General features: G+C 28.6%; 1 protein-coding gene across 1 annotated transcript; it reads left to right on the forward strand.

Annotated features, from left to right (window-relative positions):
- Nucleotides 1-22,961, forward strand: Claspin (claspin). Its single transcript, XM_014419735.2, has 19 exons — nucleotides 1-344; nucleotides 2,174-2,416; nucleotides 3,573-3,710; nucleotides 4,243-4,380; nucleotides 5,879-6,072; nucleotides 6,959-7,729; nucleotides 7,813-8,051; nucleotides 8,809-8,958; nucleotides 9,658-9,752; nucleotides 10,900-10,921; nucleotides 11,000-11,210; nucleotides 13,184-13,266; nucleotides 14,553-14,743; nucleotides 15,406-15,578; nucleotides 15,834-15,955; nucleotides 17,293-17,426; nucleotides 19,551-19,685; nucleotides 19,765-19,923; nucleotides 20,010-22,961. The coding sequence occupies exons 1-19, from the start codon at nucleotides 174-176 to the stop codon at nucleotides 20,130-20,132; spliced, it is 3,492 nt and encodes a 1,163-aa protein (XP_014275221.1). The 5' UTR covers nucleotides 1-173; the 3' UTR covers nucleotides 20,133-22,961.
- Nucleotides 22,962-26,700: the final 3,739 nt, after the last annotated feature.

Here is a 26,700-nt window from a genome sequence, read left to right on the forward strand (position 1 = left end):
AAGTAGATTCCTAATGTTCTATAAGATACTGTTATGTAGTTAATTTTCAATACTTCTATAGTATAGATTTTAATAACTTTTTATTCAAAATATTTAGTAATATCTACTTTTTCGTCGTTTAGTTATTATTCTTTGCTTTGAAAGTAAGTTAATTAATCGCGATTTTATCAAAAATGGGAACTATTGACACAGAGGAATATGATTCTGAAGCAAATGAGGAAGTAACTTCTGCCAAAAGTTTAAAAGGACCTAAGTGCTGTAGAATATTAGATTCTGATGATGATGATGATTGTGCAGCAAATATTAGTAAAAACTCAGTTGAAGGTGAAAAAGAGGATAACAAGGTACAACTTGAACTTTACTAATATTTAATTCTGAAGTTACTTAGCAATTTAAGTTCTTATTGTTAACTTTAAAATGGTATTACCCCTATTGATTCCAGCTCTTATTAAGTTCTTAAACATTATCTGGAGTTTTTAAATTCTTAACCAATCTAATGCTTAAAGTAAAACTTTTTGTTTATCATTGTATCATATATTTTTAGTTTTGACTGAAATCTATCAAAGGATATTTATTGGTTTACTAATCATAGCAATATTTTTATTTCTCTTCTCGAGAAAAAGAAATTGCAGACTTGGTTTAATAAATGGTATATTTGTTGTATTTATGTTAATGAAATAACTAGTAGCAGAGTTAGAGTTTATGGGATGTCCCTTAGTCATTGTGGGGAGCTACCAGGAGGTTTGGAATACCCCCAAGAGGTAGGGGAGTCCGAGGGCTTCTTAAAACTTAAACTTGTCTAACATTTAATTCAGTCAATTTTCTAAAGCACAGGACCATGGATGGTCTACCTCTTGTCTCCCATTGGACCGATACCTGAATATATCTTCTTGAAAGCTTAGTGAATTTAATTAGTTTATCTTTCTTCCCTTTTAAGAACTAAGATTAGAATTTTGATAGCGGCAATTAGTTGTGGTTTAATTCTTTGTATTTGAGCCTGGATTGAATCCCTACAGAGATCTTTAGGAGAATTAGATAAAAAAAATTCCCTTGACGATGGCAAAATCATTTTAATAATCTCTTGATCAATGAAGTGGTAGAGGAGAATAGACAGCATAGAAATACCAATAGTTTGAGTTTGAACTGTCCACTCCTCAAGATATTGAAGATGCTCCAAAAAAAGTAATAAGGCTTCCCTTCACTCACTAGGGGAATATCTACAGAAAACTAAATTTCTTTTGTAATTTTTTTTTCAAAAAAGCCAGGAGGCATGGTACAAATACTCTCCGTTTATTTATAAACTTTCAGAAAGGCTGTGGTAGTGTCATCAGAGATGAGTTATATTAGGGTTAGTTTCAACCAGTTATACCTACCTAATAAATGTCACCATGTACTACCATAAGTACTGTGAAACGTACGGGTTTAAGGTGACAGTTCTGAAAGCTTTTTGCTACATGCTTGTTATTTAATTTGGTTCTGGAATTTGCAATAAGAAATGAGTAAAGCTTAATTCAGATAGAGAAACAGTGTTTAGCAAATTCTGGTATTCACAAATGATGTAGATACTATCAGATAAATTTTTAAAGACATGAGCAAGGCATTTTTTGGGCTTCAAAGAGCTGCAGCTGAAGTGGGTCTTGTGGTGAATAAAGAAAAAAAACCCAATATACAACTTGAAGAACCTTATAGAGCCAGCCAAGATACCCTCCAGATAGAGGCATGGAATAACATGTTTAGGTGGGTTGGATGGAGAGTTTGTATACCTAGGCTCCCAGGTGATCTCTGATAACAATATAAAAAATAGAGTAACCTATTTATTAAGTTTAATATCTGTAAGACAATGAACAGATAAGTCTTAACCATTGGCTCTGAATGTTGGACCCTTAATTAGGAAACGATAACAATCTCCACATATTTTAAGAAAAATATTTGTCCCTTTACATAGTATTGGCGCATGGAGGATCCAAAGCCAACTCAGAGTCAGTGAAACCGTACAAGAACCTTGATATTGTAAGAGTTATCAAGGTTGGATAAGAATAGACTGCTGTAGTGGGCTGGCCATGCTGCAACATTTATTTTTTAGTCAGTAAATCTTAGATATTTGAAACTTAAGCCTTTGTATTTATTATTATATATATGTTATTGCCAACTGTCATGTATATTGAATTTTCAGTTTTCAAATGAAAAATTGGTAGTACATGAGCCTCCATCTTCAGACGATGAACTAAAAAGTAAGTTTAAAAAAAAGACTTTACTAAAGAAACGCCTTATAAGTGATTCTGAATCTGATGCTGATAGGGAAGAAGTTAATAACTATGACTGTTCTAATAATCGTACTGATGTTTGGGACATGAATGATACAAACAAAATAAATGAAAATACTATTGATAAGGCTGATACTTCTTTAAAAAAGAAGGTATTTTATTTTTTATTAGTTTTTTTTAATGGAGCTATTGATTATCCTTTTGATTCTATATATTAGTTATTTACAATACCTCATTAAAGTTTCGGGACAGTACACCATTTTCAGAAATATTTTTTTAGTATTACCATTATTACTTTTAATTTCATTTTAATTAACAAATTATATTTTCATATGATGGAATAATTTATTTATTATTATCTCTGTTAGTAAGTACAGTGTAATCTCGGTAATCCAAACTAATTTCTGCAGAGGGGGATGTTCAAGTTACTGAAAGTTTTAGACTACAGAAAGTATTATGAAAAATGGTGTAAAAAAAAAATCGACAATTTTAATGTACATAACTATTTTTATTTATTTAATTTTTTGTTTACATATTTTATTAAAAATTTGAAAGTTGGAAGTTAAAAAAAAAAAAAAATATTTTCTTTTCCATCCCCAGTATTGCTAAGTGATGATTAAATTTGTTAAAACTATAAGATTGTTCATTTATAAGTAAAAAAAATGAGTTCACCAACAAAATTTGTATTACACATATTTCTCCTATTAATTAAATTAGTTTTACAGAATTAAATTATTTATGCCATAGATTTTATGTATTTCTAATTGCAACAAAATATATTATGAACAATTCTATAAGAATTAAATTACCCAATATCGAAACTAAAAATTTCTACGGTGATTATAATAACTTGCATATATATTGAGAAGTTAAAAATATCCTTCATACATGTACACTTTAATTTGAAAACAAAAATGTTATTGTCTGATGAGTTTTATCAAAAAAGTAATCTTTTTTTACACCAGTTTGGATTACCGAGCTTACACTGTATACAGTTCTAGGATAATGTATATTATTGCAATTCCAACTTATATCTTAAAATGTGATGTAATTATCCATGATTAAAAAGGACAGTTTATTATTTGTTTTAATGCTAATTATTATTTAGTTCTGTAGCTTAAAATTACCTTTCTTAGTCAGTGGTATAAAAGGATAATCTTATAATAATGAAATAATAAGTTTAAAGCTTTTGCAAATTTGACTGTACTTTTCTGCATTAGATTATGTACACTTATTATCTAATTTATTTTTTTTTAATTTTAAAAATGTTATTGAATTATTTTAATTATCTCTTCTTTCCTGCTCCAGTTTTTAGATAGTGATATATACGATGCTGAAGGATCTTCTGATGAAGGTCAATCAAAAATTAGTGATCATGAAATGGTAGAAAGGAATGACATTTCCAAGAAGAAAAAGAAAGGAAAAAAGGATAAAGCTAAGAAAAGTGTTAGTTAGTTTTTTGTACTTTAAAATTATTTCATAGTCAGGGGCTGTGAAAGAAAATACTAAGTTTACCCTTCCTTTGTTCAACACCTTTATATTTAACTACCTTTTACTTCACCAATCTAATCCAATATTATAATAATAGATGTAACTACCTTTTTGTTTTGTTTTTTATTTAGTCAGTTAGTTTTTAATTTTTTTTTTATCTCCGTATCTAAACTTATTTATATAAAATTTTAATGTAAGTTATAATTAAGTGTGGCCACAATGTTTTTAGCCAATATGTGTTGTATATTTGAAATTACCTTATAATTGTTCTAAAGGGACCTAGTCTCAGAATAATAAACTATTTTTGTTCTTTTCAACCGCAACCCTGACCATGTTCTTCATATTATTCATTTCATTTCAATTATGTCTATATTTCAATTACTACAATTTGTTTGCTTTTGATTTTGTATCCATATTAACTAATTTGTTTTTTGAATTCTAAAAGTTTTAATAAATTATTCTAATCTCCGTTTTTTCTCTTTTCCAGTTTTTAGATAGTGACATATATGATGCTGAAGGATCTTCTGATGAAAGTCAATCAAAAATTAGTGATCATGAAATGGTAGAAAGCAATGACATTTCCAAGAAGAAAAAGAAAGAAAACAAGGATAAAGATAAGAGAAATGTTAGTTACTTTTTTATTAGTCTTAAAAATAAAACTATAATAAGTAATGATAACAATAAATAACTGTATATATAATCTTTTCACTTTCTTGAGACTGGTTATTATTGTTCAAATAAAATCAAATGTATCCAATTTTAGTATCAAAACACTCTTTATTTCCTTAAAAGTCCAATGTTTCGGCCTATTTCGCCATCCTCGAGGACACTCTTAAATACCAATTTACACTATCATCAAATATTTAAAAAACTGTTTGCTGGCTATTCTATCCAGGTCACCAGTTTCAGTCAAAATTATTCTATTTTGTCACTTTTTCATTAATATTATAACTTTTATAATGATAATCAATTTAACACTTTAAATCAATTTTATTTGTTGAATATTGTTATGATAGCAAGGTGTAATAGTGCTAAATTGATTATAATTAAAAATTTTAAATATTAATGAAAGAGAGACAAAATAAGATAATTTTGACTGAAACTGGTGATCTGGGCAGAATAGCCAGCAAAAATTTTTTTAAATATTTCATGTGAGTGTAAATTTGTATTTAAGATTGTCATTTAGGATGGCCAAATGGGCCAAAACATTGGACATTTAAGGAAATAAAGAGTGTTTTGAGACTTAAATTGGATATATTTGATTTTATTGAAACAATAATAAGTAACGACGTGTAGATAGTTGACCGTAGATTAATGCTTGGAGAAGTTTGTCGGGGGGTGCGGTCAATTAGTATTAGACCTCACCATTCCAGACCACTACATCCTCACTTTCTTTGACGTTGAAAGTTTATTTACTAATATCCCCATAGATAAAGTTTTATTTTTAGTAGAATCCAACTGGGCCATCATTGAACCACATACTTCCCTAGACCTTCCTTTCTACCTCAAGTCTCTCCAACTTTGTTGGGAATCCGGCTACCTCACATTCCAGGGTCAATTTTTTAAACAAATTTCAGGCCTAGCTATGGGTAATCCTTTAGCCCCCGATCTCTCTAATATCGTACTTAATGATTTACTAAACTCCGTCACCCCACAGTTCACTAATGACATAATTTTTATTAAAAAAATATGTTGACGACCTTCTCTTAATGACCACACCCCCCGACAAACTTCTCCAAGAAATAATAAGTAACTGTTAATTGCCGAGTTTTATTCTCTGCAATTGAGGAACTACATTAAAATCAGTTTGGTGTGTGAACATATACCTATCTATTACATTTTAAGGCTCATCCTATTGTGTGATAAAATTTATATAATAATTTAATGACAAGAAAACAATTATCTGAATCTATTTTGTCACTATTAACTTATTATTTTTTTATGGCAGACTTGTAAAATTAATTTTGAACTTTGCATTTTGATTAGAATTTGGAAGTAACTTTTCTGGCCTTGTTGAAGCTATATGGGTATTAAACATCCCTTTCCCCAAAAAACATTGAATATTCATTTTAATTACCTCAAATTTTTTAATATTTATTAATAGTACTAACATAATTTTTCAGAATTTACAAAGAAAATCGAAGCAAACAGCTATCGAGGAAATTCGAAGTGAAACTCAACGATTAGTTCGTCAGTCTCGTATTTCGCTTCCTTATCATCGTCCTAAGCAGAGAAGCCTATCAGAATTTTTAGATAGAAGGAAATCTTTGCCAGTTGTACCGTTAAAAACATCCACTGACGAGCTCAGCAAAGTTTGGTTGGTCTACTTATATAATACAATTTTTAAATTAGTCTTAAATTTAGTTCTGTTTTCATTTTAAGTTGGTTAGAAATATATTAAATATATATATATTAAAAGATAAGAGTAAAAACTTAGTAAATTATGGCAGAATGGTTTGTAATTTAAATTAATTATTTATGATCTCTCCAAAGGAACTGAGTAGCTCAGTGTGTAAGGCACTGTGCTTGTAAGTCCTGGGATCTAGGTTTTAATTCAAGTGTGGCAAACGATTATTTATTCTTTTACTCTTGGATTGAGTCAACTCTGTGGGTTCAGGAGCCTTCCTAAGCCCCACCCATCTCTATAAACGGGACACCTTTAATTGGGGAATGATTTAGCAGTTGAGCATGATCTTTTAAAAATCCCCTTTTTGTATAACCGTTGTAAAAAAAAAAAAAGAAGTGTTTTGGAATCATTGCACCAAGTCTAAAAAATAATTGAATTTTTTTTTTTCTTTTTGTATTGTGAATTCAATAAATTTTATATATTTTTTCTTTTTCTTCATAATAGGTGGCATGCAATAAAGGCATATGAAACTTCTAATCAGCTGCCATTTTGTTTTTAAATAGTTAGTCCATTAGTTTCTGAGAAAAGCCATTGATGGACAGTTTTTTTTATTTGATTTTTTTAATCTACATATCTTGCTATGTGAAACATTAAATTTTGAAAGGGATTTATAATAGAAGATAATAAGCCAAATTAATAATAGTTAAAAATTAAAATTCTTGAAAAAAAAAATCTAAAAACTAGCCTCCAATAATTAAGGATGTTACATCTATTTTACAATATCTTTTGTTTAAACCAAAATATATTGTAATATATAATATAAGCTTTTGTTTAACATTTATTTTTCTGTTTTTAGGGAAAAAATTGAAGAAAGAGAAAAAACAGTTGAATCTTTTTACAAATCTGAAAGTGATGTCAGTGAAGGTGAAGGAGAATCTTCTGTTTCTCTTGTCAAAATATCCGATGACAAAATTAATAAGTCGATGACTGAAAATGAGAATGTTATTCAAGAGTCCTCCCTGGAATTATGTCTTCATTACACTGAAACAGAATCGCAAGAAATTCAAGATAAAACTAGTCAGAATATGCAAAATCTTATGAAAAGTGATTCTGAAATCAACGAAGATACATTAAATAACTATATTACTGGTACGAGTTTAAAACAAATTGAATTAACAGATCCAGAAGAAACATCTCACAATGAATTAGTTATCAAAACCAATAGCGAAAATATATTATGTGATATTAGTAGTACAAGTAAAATTAATGTAGATGATGTTTTGACTATGTCAGTTGAAGAAAATGTTGAATTTAATTTAGTTAAAAATAAGGATTCTTCTGTCCCATTTGAAACATCAATGAAAGATGATTTTTCTGAACCCTCCTGCTCTACTGATGACTTTAAGCCTTCTGAATCTGAAATCGCCAATGCTCATAAAATTCTAAACAAAAGTAATAGACTTAAACCTGATCTCAAATTGAACAAAGTTCCTAAACTAAGTGGTCAACCCGATGAAGTAATAGACTTGGAGAAATCACCTGAAAAACGTGGAGCAGTAAAACTGATTTCACGGTTTATGAAGCATATTACTTTGAAACCAAAAATAAAAGTTCAAGAAAATGTTGTGTAAGTACAATTTTTCGTAATAATCTTTTCAATTATGATTTGTAGTAGATATTGTATTAAGCTGTATTCATATCATTTTATAGTGTGGCTATTAGTGAGGTAAATGAAAATGGTGAAATAATCAACATTAAGGAAGAAAAATTGGAAATAAAAAGAAAGGAGGAGAGTTTAAAAATCAAAGTAGGTGATTCTTCAAAACCTGGAGAAACAAGAATGAAATTAAAAGCAACCCTTCGAAATAAAATTGCTCAATGTAGAGAGGAACAGTTTGCTAAGCGTTTAGAAGAATTTAAAGTTAATGAAGAAGAAATTTTTGGAGAAGGTAATTACTCTACTATTACTCATTATTGCATCTTTTATTCCTTAGCTTCAAATTCGAGGCCTTGACTGAAATCCGAATCATGAAAAGGACGTTTACTAAAACTAATTTTGTTTTGAGGTTTTCCTGTACGAAATTGCATATATATATTTTTAAAACTATGAAATCATTGTTTAATTTAATTAATATGAAGATCATTGATTTGACCGTGTGTAGTATATAAAAGATAGTTTGGGTGAGGTCGTATTAACTCACATTTGGATAAAACTATTTATTGTGAGCCAACGTTTCACCCCACTTCGCAGGGCTTCATGAATTAAGATATGACTTGTTTAACATTGCTAAATTATAAGTATGTATATAGATTTTTGTTCCTACTACTATGTCATTTGTTTGATTAGAATTTATTTCAGCTTACAATGTTATTTGAAATGCGAGTTCTGGAACTCTATTACTACCACAGTTCGTGTGATTCCTATTTATTTGAATTGAAATTAACTATAAAATTCATGTTCATCAACGTTTTTATTTTTGAAAAATAAGTAAGATATTTACTTTATTTCAAAACGACACTTCATTACCTTCCTATTTCTAATCATATTTCATAACTTAGGCTAAGGTTCTTGATCATCAGAGGCAATGCCAATTTGTTATAATCAGATTTCTTTTATTGATTTTTTAATTTTATAATTTTTAGGAAAGAAACCATACAATAGTTATTATTTTATATTATAGCTTAAATATTTTATTGATTTTTCAGATGAAAAAAACGATTATGAGGAAGAAGCTGAAGAACTAACTGCTTCCGAATCTGAAAGTGAATCAGAGATTGAAGATGATGTTATAATAAAAGACAAAGTCAAGGAAAAGAATCCTTTTGTTGATGGAGAAGCTGAGGAATCTGAAAATGGTATGATTTCCTTAATTAGGTTCAATTATTTATTTATGTAAAATGAAAATTTAGTCGTACAACAGACAATGGAAAAGACTAGTAGTTAGCCACTGGTAGATGTATCAGATTCATAACTTTATGGTAGTATTAGCTCATTGATTCCACTTTCATTCATTGACTTATTCATGATGTGGGATGACTGTGTGGTCAGCACTGTGCCCTATAATTAGCTGACTATATTTTTTTTAATATGCTCATTATAAGTTGATCTCAATTTTTAATATAAAAAGTCCTTGTTTTATTTATAAATATGCTTTGCTTTATTTCATTCTCTCCATTTAAAAAAATAAAATAAAAAAATGAATATTAATAAATAATTTATTGTATTAGTAAATAACAAAATCTAAAAAGATTTTGAAGATATGGAGCTCTGCTAATTATGGTTGACAGAGTTATCAATTTTAACTATTACATGTGCATAGTTTTTATTAAAGTAATAAAAAATTGGGGTGAAATAACCTGATTTTTTCTCCCCGTGCTAGGCTGAAAATGGTTAACTCCTCAAAATCAAACCGACAAGAAAAATTAGGATTGTGAAGTTATTACTCCTCTCTGATGTAAAATCATTCCAATAGGCCTTATTTTATTTAAGAATATTTAATAACATTTATTTGTGTCATGCATTCATTAACTCTAACCATTAATTTTTACCCTTAGATGAAGAGGTAATTGATAATCATGACGGTTCTGATGCTGAAGAATATTCTGATGCACCCAGTGTTGATCTAGCATCTCTAGTTGACAAGGACGAGGTGATTTTTAATTAAATATTAATTCAAAACTATTAATATTATTGGTGTAATTGATTTTTTAAATAATCTATTGAAAACCAAGCTTCAATAATTTCATAAGTGTTGCTAAACTTGTGTGAGGCCTCGCATTGCTGTGGTGGAACATAATTCCTTTGGGGTTGGCCAATTCTTGCCTTTTCTCTTTGATTGCTTCCTCCAATTTCATAAGTTATTTTAAGTAAACATCTGAGTTGATTGATTTTTCAGTTGTTTGGAAACAGCTCAAAATGCACAACACCATTGTAATTCCACCTAATTGACAGCATTATCTTCTGAAGCAATTCAACTTTCGATATGGTTTGTGGTGGTTCATCATGCTTGAACCATGATATTTTTCAATTTACATTATTGTAGATGATCCATAATTCGTTTAATAAAGGTCGATTACGTTATGTTTGAAATGTGTATTGAGCTTCTTTATAAGTCTCAGACGTCTTATATGATTTTCAATTATATCATGTGATACATTTAACTGTTTTCCAATCTCTCATTCTGTTATATGACGATTCGATTCCATTATGGCTCTCATTTTGTCATCATCTTCAGATCCTCCACCAGAACTTAGGTCATCTTTCAGTGAAAACTCTCCAGAATGAAATTTTTTAACCAATTCTGACATGTGTGTTCTGTTAAACACTATAAATTGTACTTATCTCTTTGTGGGCCTCAGCAGCTTTCTTACCTTTGTGAAAATAAAAAAGTAAGATGTGTCGACAATGCTTATTTTTACACTCCATGTTAAAACTTATGTAAACTGACTGCTATAAATAAAATTACATGGAATTATTTCTATAGCAACCTAAAGGTATCAAAACCAAATCTCAAAAGAAAAAAAAATATAACATCGAAAAAAGAATAGCGAAACAAATTTAATGTTGTCTACTGGTACACACCAAAATTACTTTCTTGTCAACTCTAAATGTTTTAAATTTTGAGCACCAGTTCTCTCAGATTTATTCCACCCAACATGTCCAGTTTTTGTTGCATCCAACATAGAAGATTAAACAAATAAAATTTCTGAGCTTAAAACATTATTATTATTATTGAAGTAACAAAATTATGAATTTTATTTTATTGGTTTGTTTTAATCGTATTATTTTTTTCACAGGAACTGCCTCCTTTGGATGCTGGTAAGTTTTTTAAATATTTGTTAATAGTAGTTCTCTTTTATAACCATGAATTATGAAGTTTTACTTTTTTTTTTTCAGATCTGGAAGGTGTTGGTTCACAAAGAAACGATGATTTAATGGCTCTGTGCTCTGGCGGTTTTGCATCACAGCCGATCAATTTGAATGATCTTGAAAAAAATGATCTGTTTACCCAATTTGATACCGATGCAAAAGATAAGGATATTTCTTTCTCTCCCTCAAAAATTAATGAAGAACCAACTTCCCCAAATGATATTGGTAAAATTGGAAAGTAAGTAAATTGTCCATTTTCAATTGACAAACAATATAATTTTGTAGTTTTAACAGATTGTAGGAGTGCATTGTTGTCACCAAATAATAATATAAACGAAAATATCAGTAATGCCCAAATGGAAAAAAAAAAATAACATTATCAAGCAATAGAAGGTAATAAAAAATAATATTTAGTAGGATTAAGGGAAGTTGATAAAATGGCTAAATTAGCTATTATAGCAGGTCAGCTGGTTGACATTGAGTTACCTTATACCGAATTATTATTAAATAATTAAATTAGATCAGATAAAAAAACTGGCAAAAACAATATCAGGAGAACCAACCCCGCTGTGCATTTCTATAAAATATATTTTTTCATATCATTCGATAACCGTGATTCTCACAAGCAAACATAGGGAAAGAAATCATAAAAACTTATAATAGACTTAAGGCGAATCATGGAATTTGCAAAAATACCTGTACAAACAGCATAACTGAAATTTTTCAATGCAAAAATTGTAGCAGTAACAAGACCCTTAAACATATTATACTTGAATGTCTTGCAAAAAAAAACAATGAGAAACATTTTTCAAAGATCTATATACAATTCAAAGTATTCATAATTATGTGAGATAGTTGACCATGGATGATTTACTAGGAGATGATGGTTGGGGGTGCGGTGAAATGAAACACAAATATTATTAATTAATAGTAATTCAAAGTATTATTTATGATAGTACATAAAAAGTAACAGATGATGGAAAAATATGTTACATCAATAAATATTTGAAATCTATAAACAAAAATGTATATCAGATATACTTATGGTATAGTATATTAGTAATAATAATAATTTATTTATATGTTTATAGGGCAATCCCCTTGAAATAAAGTTAGTCTGTAAAGTACATAATTTAACAATCATTGTAATAATAATTAAATAATAATAACAACAATCAACATACTATTAGATTATTATATAAGCTAATAACAAAACAGTATACCTAAATGGTGAATTAAAAATCATTTATATAAGCAAATGGTATACCCAAACTGAACATATAATATCAACAATCAGCAAACTAATTGATTATTATATAAGCTAATAATTTATAAATTAAAAAATAATAATAATCTATAAATTACTAAATTATTATATCAGCTAAAATCAAATGGATAAAACTGAATTATTAAACGGTATATCCCAATTGAGATTTCTACATTAGAGCGTAAAAACAAAACAAAAACAACATTAGAGTGAAAAAACATAACTACATTAGAATGAAAAAAACAATATTACTTACTTAATAAAATTAAAGAAATAAAAACTATACAACTTATTTTGGGTATCCTGCTCTAAATATAAGGCTTTGTGTCTCATATAAAAAGAAGTTTAAGATCCGACTGAGGGTACAGACAAAAATTCATACAATTGGTTTCAGTTAATGTAGCTTAGTTTTGGCATGTATTGGATTCGGTTCTCATGATAGGCGGGGAGCTTGTTAAAAATTAGAAACAATCCATCATTAGCTGAAAATAGCTTCTGTGGGTCCAAAATATATTAGTGCAGACCGACACTTAGAGTAACATCATGTTTACCGGTAGTTGTAGTTGGGCAATTATTTGTAGGTAGCTTTGAGGAGCATCCATTTTAATGAATACAGTACCACAGGTTATAGCTCGATTCTTGTAATAACAGGAGGTCTATGTCTTTGACAAATTCCCTATTTCTATTCAAGATATTAGTAAAACAGGTATATTTAACTTAATAAATAATAGCAGTAACAAAGGGATTGGGCAAACTGTCCAACAGAGATTTCATAGAATAAAGTTAATTAATATTTGGCTGTAGGGAATAAACCAATGCCACCCCACAGGAAAAAAAAAAAAAAAAAAAAAAAAAACCTGACAAATTAATAGCATATATTTGTACCCTATGTGAATTAATGGTTAACCCAACACTTTTCAAAAAAGTTTATTTATTTTTTTTAGTGAAACAGTTGCTAATGATGAAGAAGAATCTGATGAGGAAATCACTGTTAAAAAAAAGAAAAAATCCAAGCTAACATTTTCAGGTATCTATCATTGTTATGTTAGGCTAGTTATTAGTATACTTAGGGTTTTTATGTGATAAAAGAGTTTTAATATGTGTTTATTTAAACATGAAAATCCCAACTCTAATTATGTGATTATCATTTGTTAAATGTTTGTAATATTTATTTGGTATAAAAAAAAAAACAGTTCTATCTGAGTAACTATAAAATTGACCCATCCTCTTGTTTTTCCAAGTGCGTGAAGGCACCTTGTAAACAGAATTTTTTTACTTTCTCTGAAAGTTTTAAAAGGATTTCTCTCCACTTAATTTTCTTTTAATTGTCATCTAATACCTCTGGTCTATCTGAACAAATGAATCTGTAAGACTGTCATTGCCAATGCAAAATGTTTCAAACTACCATACCAGGACTAATACAGACTAAATAGTAATCTAGATTCTAATAAATATTATCTATACTCTTCAAAAATAGTACATAGTCATGATAGTTGATGTTTTGAGATATTGATCCCCATCTTCTGAACTATCGAACGATTTACATCTTATACGAGGAAAAGATGGTTGGGGGTTGCGGTCAAAATAAAACACAAATTAGTTGAAGTAACTTATTTAAATTAAATAATTTAAAAATTATAATGAATATTATTTAAAAATTTAAATAAGTTACTTCAACTTATTTGTGTTTTATTTTGACCACACCCCCAACCATCTTCTCGTATAAGTCATCCACGGTCAACTATCTCATGATTAATTTATATCTTAATTTTTATCATAACAATATTGTTAATAATTTTACCTTTAATTAATTTTACATTTATTTTTTATGTTTGTATCTCTCCATTCTCTTTATTTGGATGAGAGCTCATAATACATTTGTAATTAAATTTAATAATAAAAAAATAAATCTGTACCACTTCATCACATGAAGGATCAAGAGTACAGTACTTTGTAAGGAAGTACTGTTACTAGATCAACAGTTGTACAAGGAGGTGATTTGGTCAGAACCTCACTCGACTACCAGATTTTTTTCCTAATTAAGGTACCCATTTCATGAGGCTGAGTGGACCCCAAGGGCTCCCGAATCCACAAATATATATAAATAAAAAAATATGAGAAATTGAAATTTCCAAAAACCATCTTCTAATACTCAAAATGTTTTTCAAATTAGCTATGATAGATTTTTCAACCTCTTGAAGTTCAAATATATCAAGAGTTGTATGTAGTAATAATTAATATAACTTTTTATTATCAGTAAGGATTGGAATTATTTATGTATTCATGTTTTGTTTTTATTCTCTTTTGCTATAGACGATGAAGATAATGATGGTGATCTAGATGATAATGAAGATGAAAATCCTAATGATAATGAATCTGAAAATAGTGAGAATGAAGACGTGGTAAATCTCGAAAGTGAAAATGAAGAAATTGTGTTATCTGGTGAAGATGAAGAAGATGCTGTAGAATTCGTTGAGGATGAGGAGGAGTTAGAGTATACAAAAGTAAGTGTAGTATTTAATTGTCCGGGTGGCGATCAGATTGAAATATAGAATAATGAAAACTATTTATTGCCAACATTTTGTCTCGTTAGGACTAAAAAAAAAGATACAAACAACTAAAACAAAGTAAGAGAATAGACAACAAAATTAAAAGTAAGCAAAGGTATGGCTAAAAATTATTTAATAGATCTCAAAATGTGAACTAATTTAATTAAATAAAATAAAAATCAGATATACAATGAAAAGTATAAATAAACAACAATTACAAAAAAGGTATTTGACAATTAATTTTTTTTTCGTAAATTTTATCTTAACTTCTTTCCTTAATGTCATCTCAACATGGTCGGGGGTGTGATCTGTAATGATAAACACAAATGTGTGAAACTTATCTTTTTTGTGCTGGCGTTTTCACCTAAATTTCTGCCTTCCTCAGAGTTTACTCCATGTGAATTTTCCTCTAAGAGTCTCTTAACTTTTATTTGATTATTAATCTTATTTCCGCTCAAAGAAAATAATATGTATATATGGTCTGAATTTGACTATAATTTGTGGAGTAATATTTAATACTTATAACATAATTCATTATTTTAAAAAATTTAATTAAGCTTGTTTAAATAGAAAATTGGATTAGAACTAATCATACATTACTTGAATCTTATTTATAGGTTACCAAGAAAGCTGCTAAGCGCTTTCTAGAAGCAGAAGCAGAATTATCTGGCTCTGAGTGGGGGAGTGCCGATGAAGATGAATTAGAATTAGACATAATGGAGAAAGAAGAGGGAGATGAAGATGTTATAAATCAGCGGAAAGTTAGATCTGAGTTGGAAAAAATTCATATGTAAGAATTTTAATCTAAATAAAATTAAAGCTGTTAAGTTTATGAATTTTGAAAATAATTTCTAGTTACAATGAAGTAAATTATGATTATTATTCGCATAATTATTTAGTTAAAATAAGATTTGAAGTAATTTAGAGACGCAAATACATCATTAAACTTAGAATAAATATGAGATTTTTTTAAAAAAATTTATCAGCCATTGTAAAATTATATAACATTTTACAGAAGATTTATACCTTTTTATTATCCTTGTAGGAAGGAGTTGTTAGATGAAGATAAAAGAGAAATTAGAGCATTGCAAGAACTCTTTCTCGAGGATGGTGAACTACATTCAGATGGTCCAAAAAGACAGAGACAGTTTCGATGGTATAATCAAGGTAAATTTATTAAACATAAATCTTGAGTAGCTTAGATAATTTTATTTTCTTAACTCATGGGTAAGAAGATTATTGTAACCTTATGCTTAAACTGGTCTTATGTTTATATTTATTGTAGTCTTATACTTAAAGCCCCTTATTTCCATAATTTTCAAGATTTCCTTCGCTGCTTAGCAGGAAAAATAAACATTTTTACAGTTCACATTTTATTACAAAATGGTGGCTGATTAGTAGTTTCTTGCTCTATCTCAACCATTTCACTCACTTTTTTTAACAGCAAACCTAAAAAAAATTGATTTTTAAGTTTAGAACAATTTGTTAAAAATGAATACTAAGCCACCAACTGAACTTTACTAATTACTATGCATAGCAGGGCTGATATACACTATATTGTATACATGAATTATTCCATTCTTGTTTGCATTTCATGGCCATGGTCTATATACATTATATATTTTTATATTCCATATTTAATGTATGTCGTTGGCCACAAAAAGAGTGAAGGTTTTATGAAGTTGGAGGAAAAATATTCAGCGTTTTTAAATCACAGCACCTAGGGCTCAAAATATATAAATAAAGACTAAAGAAATGTTAATAATATCTCCTGAAATGGTCGATCGATTTTGTTCTACTTTTTGTTATTTTAGAGTTTCGGCCCTTGGTACCTATGTGTGTATCAGATATCTTATGCCAGATAAGTACTATGCAATAAATGAAAAATTTGTTTTTATATAGATTGTTGCACCAAAATAGCTCTATGAATTTGTACATATCTTACTGTTAGTTTTCTTCTCATAGCTTTTGTAGTAACCATTATTTCCATATATATTACTATTTAGTAACTAACCTTATCATACATATATCACCTTTATCATGTGATTGATTCCCATAGGCCAACTTATTGTAGCCTATATGTATATCCAGCCATCAGCAGACCGCTTGAACAAAGCTAAAAAAATCAGAATTATAAAATATACCCTTCTAAACAATGTTCCATTCCCACTGCCGGCAATAAGATCAGAATAAAACAGGAAAATTTTTCATTTCTAATTTTGTCTGTCCAACTTTTTGTATTTTTGTACAAAGTCTATAAAAAAAACTATCTATTTTTCCCGACTCATATATTAGTCTGTCGTATACTCTTAAACTATGTTTGTAGTCATCTCTCAAACTTCTTATCTTACTCCTAACTTTTCATACTTATTTCACCTGATATATTCTGTTCATTGTTTCTCTGACTAGAAAAAAAAATTCAAATCTGCTCTTTCTTAACTGATATTTTATCTTAATTTATCGTTAATTCAATAAAAAGTTGCAAAATTTTGTTTCAATTACAGATGGTGATAATGAAAGTGGCTCTTTTTTGACAAACCTTGATGGTGAATTTAGAGACAATGGTGAAGAGGATGAAGAAGACGAGTCTTGGAGAAAAACAAGACTTGAACGTGAAAATTTTTTACGCAACCAAAAGGTAAGTATTCCAACTCATACAAAAAGTATTAATTGGTTCGGTGATTATGATTAAGTTTAAAATAAAAGTAAAATATTAAAAAATAACATCTTTTTTTATTATATGTTTGTTTATTTTTTTGTTAAAGTGTTCCGAATACAGTGGATATTGTTTATAACAATTTCCAAGGTTCTAGGCATATTCGGTCATTATAGCTGATTATTGTTATGACTAATCATGTAATATGAAATAGTGAATTTCGTTCAATCAATTACCGGCACCATATTTCGAGAATTTTTTCCTTCTTAAGAATGGTTGGTAATACAGGAAATGGATTTCAAGTAATTCATATTAGCGAACAGAAAGGAAAGGAATGTTGTAGCTTCTTTAGACTTAAAACCCTGTTCAATAGCACACCAAGTTCTTTGTGGGCAATTAGTTGGTCTTTATTAATTTTCAACGAATCCCATTTTTCTTCAATATCTCGAATCAAGGCCCTATTTTTCTAAATTTATGATACGGTATAGATACTTACATTCTATCCTTTATCTAAACTGATGCTTATCTCACCAGTTTCAAAACGACAGTAAATATGAAACTTCTATTCCACAATGAAAGTTTATTTTTTAGTCATGTTGACATAGAGGAAATAGTATTTGTTTACATCGGGACCTGTTCGTGCTATACTGCAGGTGTCCCGAGTGTAATTTTACAATTATAATTAAAATGTTATTAGTGTGGAAAAAGGGGGGCTAAAAATTGTGGGACTTTTCTGGCAATAACAACATGGATGTACTTCTTTATATTTATAGAGTTAATTCCCTGGAGGGGCAAACTGGTTAGTGAGTTAGTTCAGTGATATTTATCCACGATAATATAAAAAAGGAACAAATTTAGGGGTCTCATGGCATATATAATATGGCTTATCTGCTGTGTGACGTCTTCGCCGCCGAAGTGACGTTTTCTAGCCGCTTTCCGGTGCAGGTTCAGCGGTCGGCGAATATGGTGAAAACCATGTAACCTCGCCTGGTGTCTGAAGAGACGTTAGCTGGTCAGCGTGTCTAGGACTCTGGCATGATGGTAGGGGTAGGTCAGGTCCTAGCTTGCATAGTGCATAGGCTGGGGCGGCATTGTAGTCGTAGCGTCTTTGGGGCCTTCCGGTGTCCGCGGAAAGAGGGGGCATCAGAAAATGAAACCTCCGACCCTGACTTTATATAAAACCAAAAATTAACTGAAATTTTGGATTACTTAAATCCGACAGCATTACTAAACAGTAAACATTTCACTGTAATCCCCACCCCCTTTAACACATTGGTTTAAAATAAAAGGAAAATTCTTCAAAAAATTAGCTTTCTTGTTCACAAGACCTTCTTATGAGTTCCTCAAACACTGTCTCTAAAACTAATCCTTGTTTGTTGTTCGATGGGTCCTCAAAATGAGTGTTTATGACCGACCTGTCCTTATGACTATGGTTGCTATATCTGATAAAAAATACATTTTTAAGGCTTCGAGAATCACAGATCTTGAAGTATTTTTCATTTTAACAGATACATTGTTTTATGCGAGGAAATTATAAATGATATATATTGCATTAGTAAAGTTTTAAATGGTAGAATGTAGTACTTTTCAGGGATGTTATTTTCCCCAGATTTATGTAAAAAAGACAATGAGGAAAAACAGGCAGTCACTTTTTTTTTTTTTGAAATTTGAGTTATTGGTAGTTAAAATAGCAGAAGGAAAGCACTTTACTTTTATAAGGTCCTAAATTAAAAAAAAAATGGCTTATATGGGGAAATAAAACTCTATGCCCATGTGTGAGGAAGAAAAACAGGTGTTGTTTACATTGAACTGCCAGCAGTTAAGATTTTGAAATTAATAATAATCATATTTATTTTATTTTATTTAGGAATAAAAAAAAATTTTTTTTGGAGTCATCAAACTTTGAATTTATTGAGTACATGCATTTTGGAAGCGTTTTTCCTACCTTCGTTTTCATGAACACAGTCCTTCATCCCTGACAAAAGCTTTTTTTTTAGCTTGCTTAAAAAATGATATCACCATAGTGATTTTATTATATTTAGTTATTGTGATACAGAATTGATTTAATTTTATCTTATTCTTATCTTTATTGTGTTAATATTTCAGAACGATGACACTGAGATATCAGATGAGAATGTAAAATTCTTAAAATTTGCTAAGAAAACTGTTATGAAGCCATCGCCCAAACCACCTCAATCTAAATTCAATTCACCAGATCCTAGAAAACAATTTTCTCTTGTAGTAAGTTAGGCATTTTTAATATAATTATTTGTTATTAAAGAAGTAACAATTATTACTAAACTTTGTTTTATTTTTGAAGTCCAGGAGAGGTTCTTTTTTAAGTAGAGGTGAGAAACTATTATCAAAATTGGCTGAAATTACAAATGTATCAAGTGATAATCCTTTGGGAAATGTACGTGGGCAGAGAAATATGGTTTTTGCCACTGTTTCACCTCCGAAAGAAGAACCAAAAGAAATGGTAATTTTATTTCATCTTGAGATATTTTCAGAGTGTGAACGTTTCTTGCTGTACTGATTTTCTTATATATATCTTTGTTTTTATAGCCTTTGAAGAGGAAAAGTACCTCTAACTATCCTACAGGGCCAACTAAAAAATTGAAATTTTCTCCTCCACGCAGTAACAGACCTGGTGGTAGCTTGTTTGAGAAACTAAAACTGGTCGACTAAGTGATTGGTTTTATTGTCTAATGACCAAAGCATCTGATATCTAGTCCAAATGAGTAGTAATTTGTATAAAATTTATAGTTATTGTATTTAGATTAAATGTTAATTTAGCCTATTATATTATATTTGCTATAGTATAAGTCCAGAGATTAATCCTAGATTGCCAATGTCTCATATCATGGCTTTGCCAACTATACGTAGTCTATCTATAGAATAAAAGTTGTTTTTATAAAGCTGACATTCAGTATTATTTAACTGAGATGTTTTCATGAATGACTTATTAAGTCCTTTAGATGTGTTTTACTATCTATGATTTTACTATGGAAAGGTCGTCAGTGATAGAGTAAGGAGTGAAGAAGACCACGGGTGAGTGGTACTTACTTAATTATACTGACACTTCTACCTGAATTTCAGGGCTAAGTAAAAATAAAAATTACCATGTTAATTTAAAAGAGTATAAAAAAAATAATATGATAAAAAAATAGCATGAAAACTATAAAAAAAATCAGTAGTACATATAATCAATTAATTAATAATAAAAATTAAAATCACGAGAAAAAACTAAATAATTATATTGGTTTCTTCCTCACTTTTTTAATCATTTTAATTTTTATTATTTATATATTGTTGCATTGCTTGAATAGTGGCATATCTGACAAAAAAACAGTTTTTATTTTATTTAGAATGGGACGTATTTAACCATGCACAAGGGTTTCTTTCTCTACTATAGTCCCTCTGTAGGCTTCTGAAGCTAGTAGAGTTGTCAAAAAGTAATCACTGTCAACGATACAATCTGAGGAATACGTCAAATACAATATAAAATCATATATATATATATATATTTGTTATCTAATTTTTTTTGGGGGGGGGAGAAAGGGGTTTACATTTTTCATACTATTTTTTAACATATTTTTAAGGTTATTCTATTTTGTGAGGAAAAAATGATTAGGGTGTAGTCAGTACAGTAAAAATGAACACAAATAAGTAAAACTTATTTTATTTGAACCAAAGTTTTGGCCTAAATTTTAGGCTTTCATCAGGGCTGAAAACAAAAAATAAGATAACCTAAGAATAAAGTGTTTTATAAATATATTGTATACATAGACTATATAATATATAATATACAAAGACCTTGGAAGAATAAAGTGTTTTATAAATATATTGTAAAACATTTTTTCTCAAAATTGCCTCCACTTCTTGAAGTATTTGTGAATATTCGGTATACTGGCAATCTAGGATTAAAGCCTCGGCCATAGAGGCATGTTTTTATACTTACAACATGTTTTCAATGTATTTGAAGATACAATCTTTGATAAGATGTATTTAAAATTATTTTTGGCCTCACTCTAAAAATACTTCCAGTTTTTCTTTTTTTTTTTATCAATTTTTAAAACAGTGGTTCCAAATCTGTGGTTTACGTGGTAATATTTTAGTCATAGACATTTTAAGTTAGAATTATTTTATTATCCTTCCTGATGTTTGGGTGTTAGCTGAAAGGTCTTATCAGGTATGTACAACATACCTATAATGTAGGTATAAAACTAACTGTAGATACACTTTTAACCAACCTATTTTTCAAATATTTTCCAATAGAGGCCTCTTTTGCCCCAATTTGGGAGTGGGGTTAGGCCGCATAAGATCAGTTTTCAATTCAGTAATCATTAGACTATGGGTTTGGAACCACTATTTTAAAGTATAAACCTTTTCTTTGTCACAAAAAATATACACAGACTATATATCGATTCGGAAAGTTTAAAGATTTGTTATAAGTTGTAATACCAATACTGCATGTCAAAGTAAATATTCCTTTATTATATCTTATATTGGAGTGTTCAGTCTAAAAAATTTTACCTGATGTTGGTAGAATTGTACAGCACATTTGCTAATCATTACAAAAGATGGCTGTACAGAATATGTAGTTTGACGTTCATGTCTGAACCATGTATTTTAAATTTCTAATATTATTGGAAAAATTTTAAACTTTATTTCTGAAAAAGTCCTTTTCGAATTAAAATCCAGTTCTTTCAGATTTCTAACAATGTATAGATTAAATTTGCACCTTTAATAATCTGCAGAATGTTTAATATATCTCAATCTTTGTAATTAAGAGACAGTATTTTATTACATTTTTCAAAGATTTGAGTTGTAAGTATATCTAGAATGAGAAGTCCTGAGCCATTTATTTTCTTTCTTCTCAAGGATTGGCTCCTTTCTTAGGGTTTCATCATTATACATAGAACATTATTTCTGCTTTTATTTAATTTTTTTTTTAAATGAAAACATTAAACAATTAGTTATAAAAGAAAAAATACAGTTTTAGTTAGTCTTGATTTTATGTGTCTGTGTGGCCTAGTTTCACTTAGTACAAGAACAAAAAGGATTCTGAAATCTGGACTTACTTTTTTTAAATAATTGAAGTTTTTCATGAAAGATCTTTTTATTTTATTCAAAAAAGCTGTATTAAATTTAAATCAAATAATAATTTTACAATCAAACAAAATTTTACATAATAAAAATTAATTTACTTACAGTTGATTAAAAGTACAAATTTTTGATATAGTACAAAATAATAATTGAGAAACGTACTTCCAAAAGGCCACATTTCTAATTTGGAACTTTTTGAGCTAAAGAAATGAAATTATTAGTTTAGTAATTTAACTTAGCGTTTGTTCGAGAAAGGGATTTGTTTCTTGAGTTTATTAATAGGAAATAATTTTAGAGTTCAATTCAATTCTTCTAAATTAAATTTTGAACAATAAAAAAGCATTGTTTTTATTTTATGAATGTATGTTTTTTGGAAATTGAGCTCCTCAATTATTGTTGACATTTTAACTTTGTAAAATATTTGTTTATAAATAATTGAGTTTATTGATAAATTTTCTAGTTAATTTTAATTTAATTTCATTCATGATCTATATTTATTTATTTTGATTATGGTTTGAACCATTTTCATTTTATTATTAAACTTGAATTGAATAATAATTTTTTAACTAAACAAAATTTTCCATAATATAAAAACATTACTCACAATTCATTGAAAAGTACAAAATTTTGATATACAATAGTTATTATTGCTGTTTTGACTATATAAAATATCTATAAGTAATTAATAACTATTTGTGGTATTAAATTGACAACTAATTTTAATTTATTTACTTTGAGTTTGGAACATTTTCATTTTACATCACTAATGTTAACTATTGGCCACACTATGATTCTATAGGAAGTATCTGACTGTTGCTATAGGAGCTAAACAGTCACCCGATCTTTATATAAAGGCAAAATGTTAGTTTTATGTATTTTATTTATTTTTTATATTTGTTTCTAATTATTACTTTGATATTTAACACATATTATAATTTAGTTTTTATGAGACTGTTTTTATCCCTGTATAGTAATGTACATAGAATATAAAATTTAATTGTTAATTTAATAATTACAATTTTAGTAAATTGTTTGAGGCATAAAATCCTCAGAAGATATTTTTTCAAAAATAAAATATTTATTTTATAAATGTTTTTTTTTTATTTATGAGTTACTTGAAACTTTATAACTTATCTTCATTTTTATAGCAGTATCTGTAATATAAGCAATGATGATAACTTATGCTAGAATTTTACCATTTTTCATTCCTAAACTTCATCAGTCTAATGTGATCAAAGTTTTTTTTTTTTTTTACTTAAATTAAATCTAATGAAGGGTCAGAGGTGCAACGGTTGTACAAGGAGGCGATTTGGTCAAAATCAACTCGACCACCCATTAAAGGTTACCCACCTTATGAGGTTCAGGGTGATCCCTGGAGGTCTCCCAAACCCACATGGCTGACTCAAGGTTACAGTGAAACAGAAAATAATTATATGCCACAGCGAGATTCAAACCCAGGTCCTTGGAGATAGTAGCATAATGCCTTAGCACTGATCTACCCACAAAATTTTTTTAATGAAGAACATAAATTTTTATGACCCTTTATCTACCGTCATTTTAAATATATTTCTGTTCTTTTCTATCTTCTATTCAGATAAAATCAATATTCGAAGAGTCCACAGACAGAAAGAGTTAAGTCACAAAAAATTGAAATTGAAAAAAAATTATTCAATTAAAATAAATTATATCCATAATGTCACAACACTTTTTATTTCTATTAATGACTTTAAATGTCTGTTTCGGCCAGCTTGGCCATAATCAAGGAGCATCTATTAAATAACAGCTTTTATTTACAATTTTAAAAAAGTATTAATTATAAATTGGTAAGAACATTGTAACAAGTTGTAAAAACATTTTTAATTATAATTATGAGAGATAGTTGACCGTGGATGACGTACGAGAAGATAGTTGGGGGTGCGGTCAAAATGAAACAGAAATAAGTTGGTTTAACTTATTTTATTGTGCCAACATTTCGGCTAGAGTTTCTAGCGTTCTTCAGGACTAAGAACAGAACAAGATAACAACCACAGTAAATATAGAAAATAAAAAAGAAAGTATAAACAGAATATCATAAAATGAATAATTTTACAAAATAGAATTAATAAAATGAAGTGATGAGAGAAGTGGGAAATAAAATGTATACATAGGTAATTGAAAAAGTGTGTAAAATAACATAATTAAGGAAATGAAATAAAAATGAAGTTATTTGATGCAAAGAAGTATGAACATATTAGTTATTAATAATTTAAAAATTGAAATATGGAAAGAAAAAGAAAATTGAGAGGAATAAAATATATGTAACAATAATAATTGATAGAGGCAAAATATAAGTAAAATATACATAGAATATATATAGAAAGTAAAATATATATAGAAATGAATAGGAAAAAAATAAATAAATAATAATTTTTGAAAACACCAATAATAATAATAGTGAACATAACTTATAACGTGGGTAAGAAAAATGGATAGAAGTGGAGAAAAGAAGGGGTGGTAAAATAAAGAAAGGGGAAAGAAAAAAAAGAATGAAACGAACCTGGTAGCTTGAAAATCAAACGCCTAATGGATACTGCGCCAATGACGGCCAAACTCTGATTATTTAATTATAATTTAAAAAAATATGAGAAACAAAATGCAGTAAAAAGTAACTGCATAACTTATGTAATCTGATACAATGACAATACAAATAATAAGCTTTTTTTTTTTTAAGTTAACTCCTTGAAACTGAGTAAATAATAAATAAGTAAACTGAAAAAATAAAATTTTTGAAGTGAACATGTTTCCACGTGTATGAAATTGTCATGACAGTTATAATGTTTGTAAGCTTTTTGTTACACAGATTATCAATTATATTTATTAACCAAAACTCGAGTACTTTATAAGAGTATTATACATTATCTTAACTACAATGCTAAGCAATTGAAAGGATAGGTAAATAAACAATAAGTGATGAATCTTCGAAAATAATACTTTATTTCAAAATAAACATTTAAAATGTTCTTAATTCAGTCCAACTCATTCAACTGGCCTAACACCATGAGCTGTTACAAAAATTAACTTTTCTTTTGATTCCTAATTTACTGAAAAAATTTCATATATTTTTCAGTTACAATAATTCTACATGTAATACAATGATAATCAGCTGAGATGACACTTTTTACTTAGTATAGTTTTAAAAAAATATGACTAAGAGACCTAATGTATGAAGAGATAAAATAAATAAAACGGGCAGTCTTCAAATTTATATTGTGTTAACTATATACATGCTCGAAAACAGCTAACAATCATTTAAAGAAATATTTCTTGACCCTATACATATATTTTAACAAAGTATTACAAATAAATAACATTCACAATAAATATGAAAAGAACAAGAGCTTAAAAATCTGAATTAACGCAATTTCAATAACATAAATACTCACTTAAAAAATATCTTTGGTACAAAAAAACAAATACTTTTGGTAAATTTTACTTTTTCTTCACACTACTGCTAACAGAGAAAGGAAGAAAGTAGATTTGAATGTACATGACTAAATAAGAAATCGAACAAGCGATGAGAGCACCGAAACTACAGGGGATAGGCCATACTTGCCATGGTCTATCCCAATCAAGTGGTATAACAAGTGCACCGCTCCATGCACCAAACAAAGTAATTTGAAAACTTCTGTACAAAAGGTTGTGAAGCATGTTGTATGGTTTGAGACCAGAGGCTAAGTGAGTGATAGAACTCAGACCGAAATTGAGACACATAGGAAAAACCGTTAAAATGGACATGTGTAACCCGAATAAATAGGTTTCTTCGTACTTGTCGAAAACTTCAGCTCCGAATAAAATGGCAACAAAATGGTATACAAGACTTGCGAATATGGTAATACATATTGATTTGAACAAATGAATAATATCAAAACATTTAGAGAAAAGTGGAAAGAATGATAAAGATTTTTTCTTATAACTTATTCTATAGTCTTTTTCAAGATTCATTCTATGATACAGCCATTTTAGAACATCTAATAACATGAAAACCATGTGGAGATTTAAAATATCCCTTTTTCCAGCTAATAGATAAAAATCAGTACAATACAATGTAACAGTAGCGATGGAATATGTTATTAATGATACTAAGGAATACACCAAGGCGATGTCTCGC

The sequence above is a fragment of the Halyomorpha halys genome, unplaced genomic scaffold (assembly GCF_000696795.3).
Source record: "Halyomorpha halys isolate HHAL.00 unplaced genomic scaffold, Hhal_1.1 Scaffold250.1, whole genome shotgun sequence".
Taxonomy (NCBI): Eukaryota; Metazoa; Arthropoda; class Insecta; order Hemiptera; family Pentatomidae; genus Halyomorpha; species Halyomorpha halys.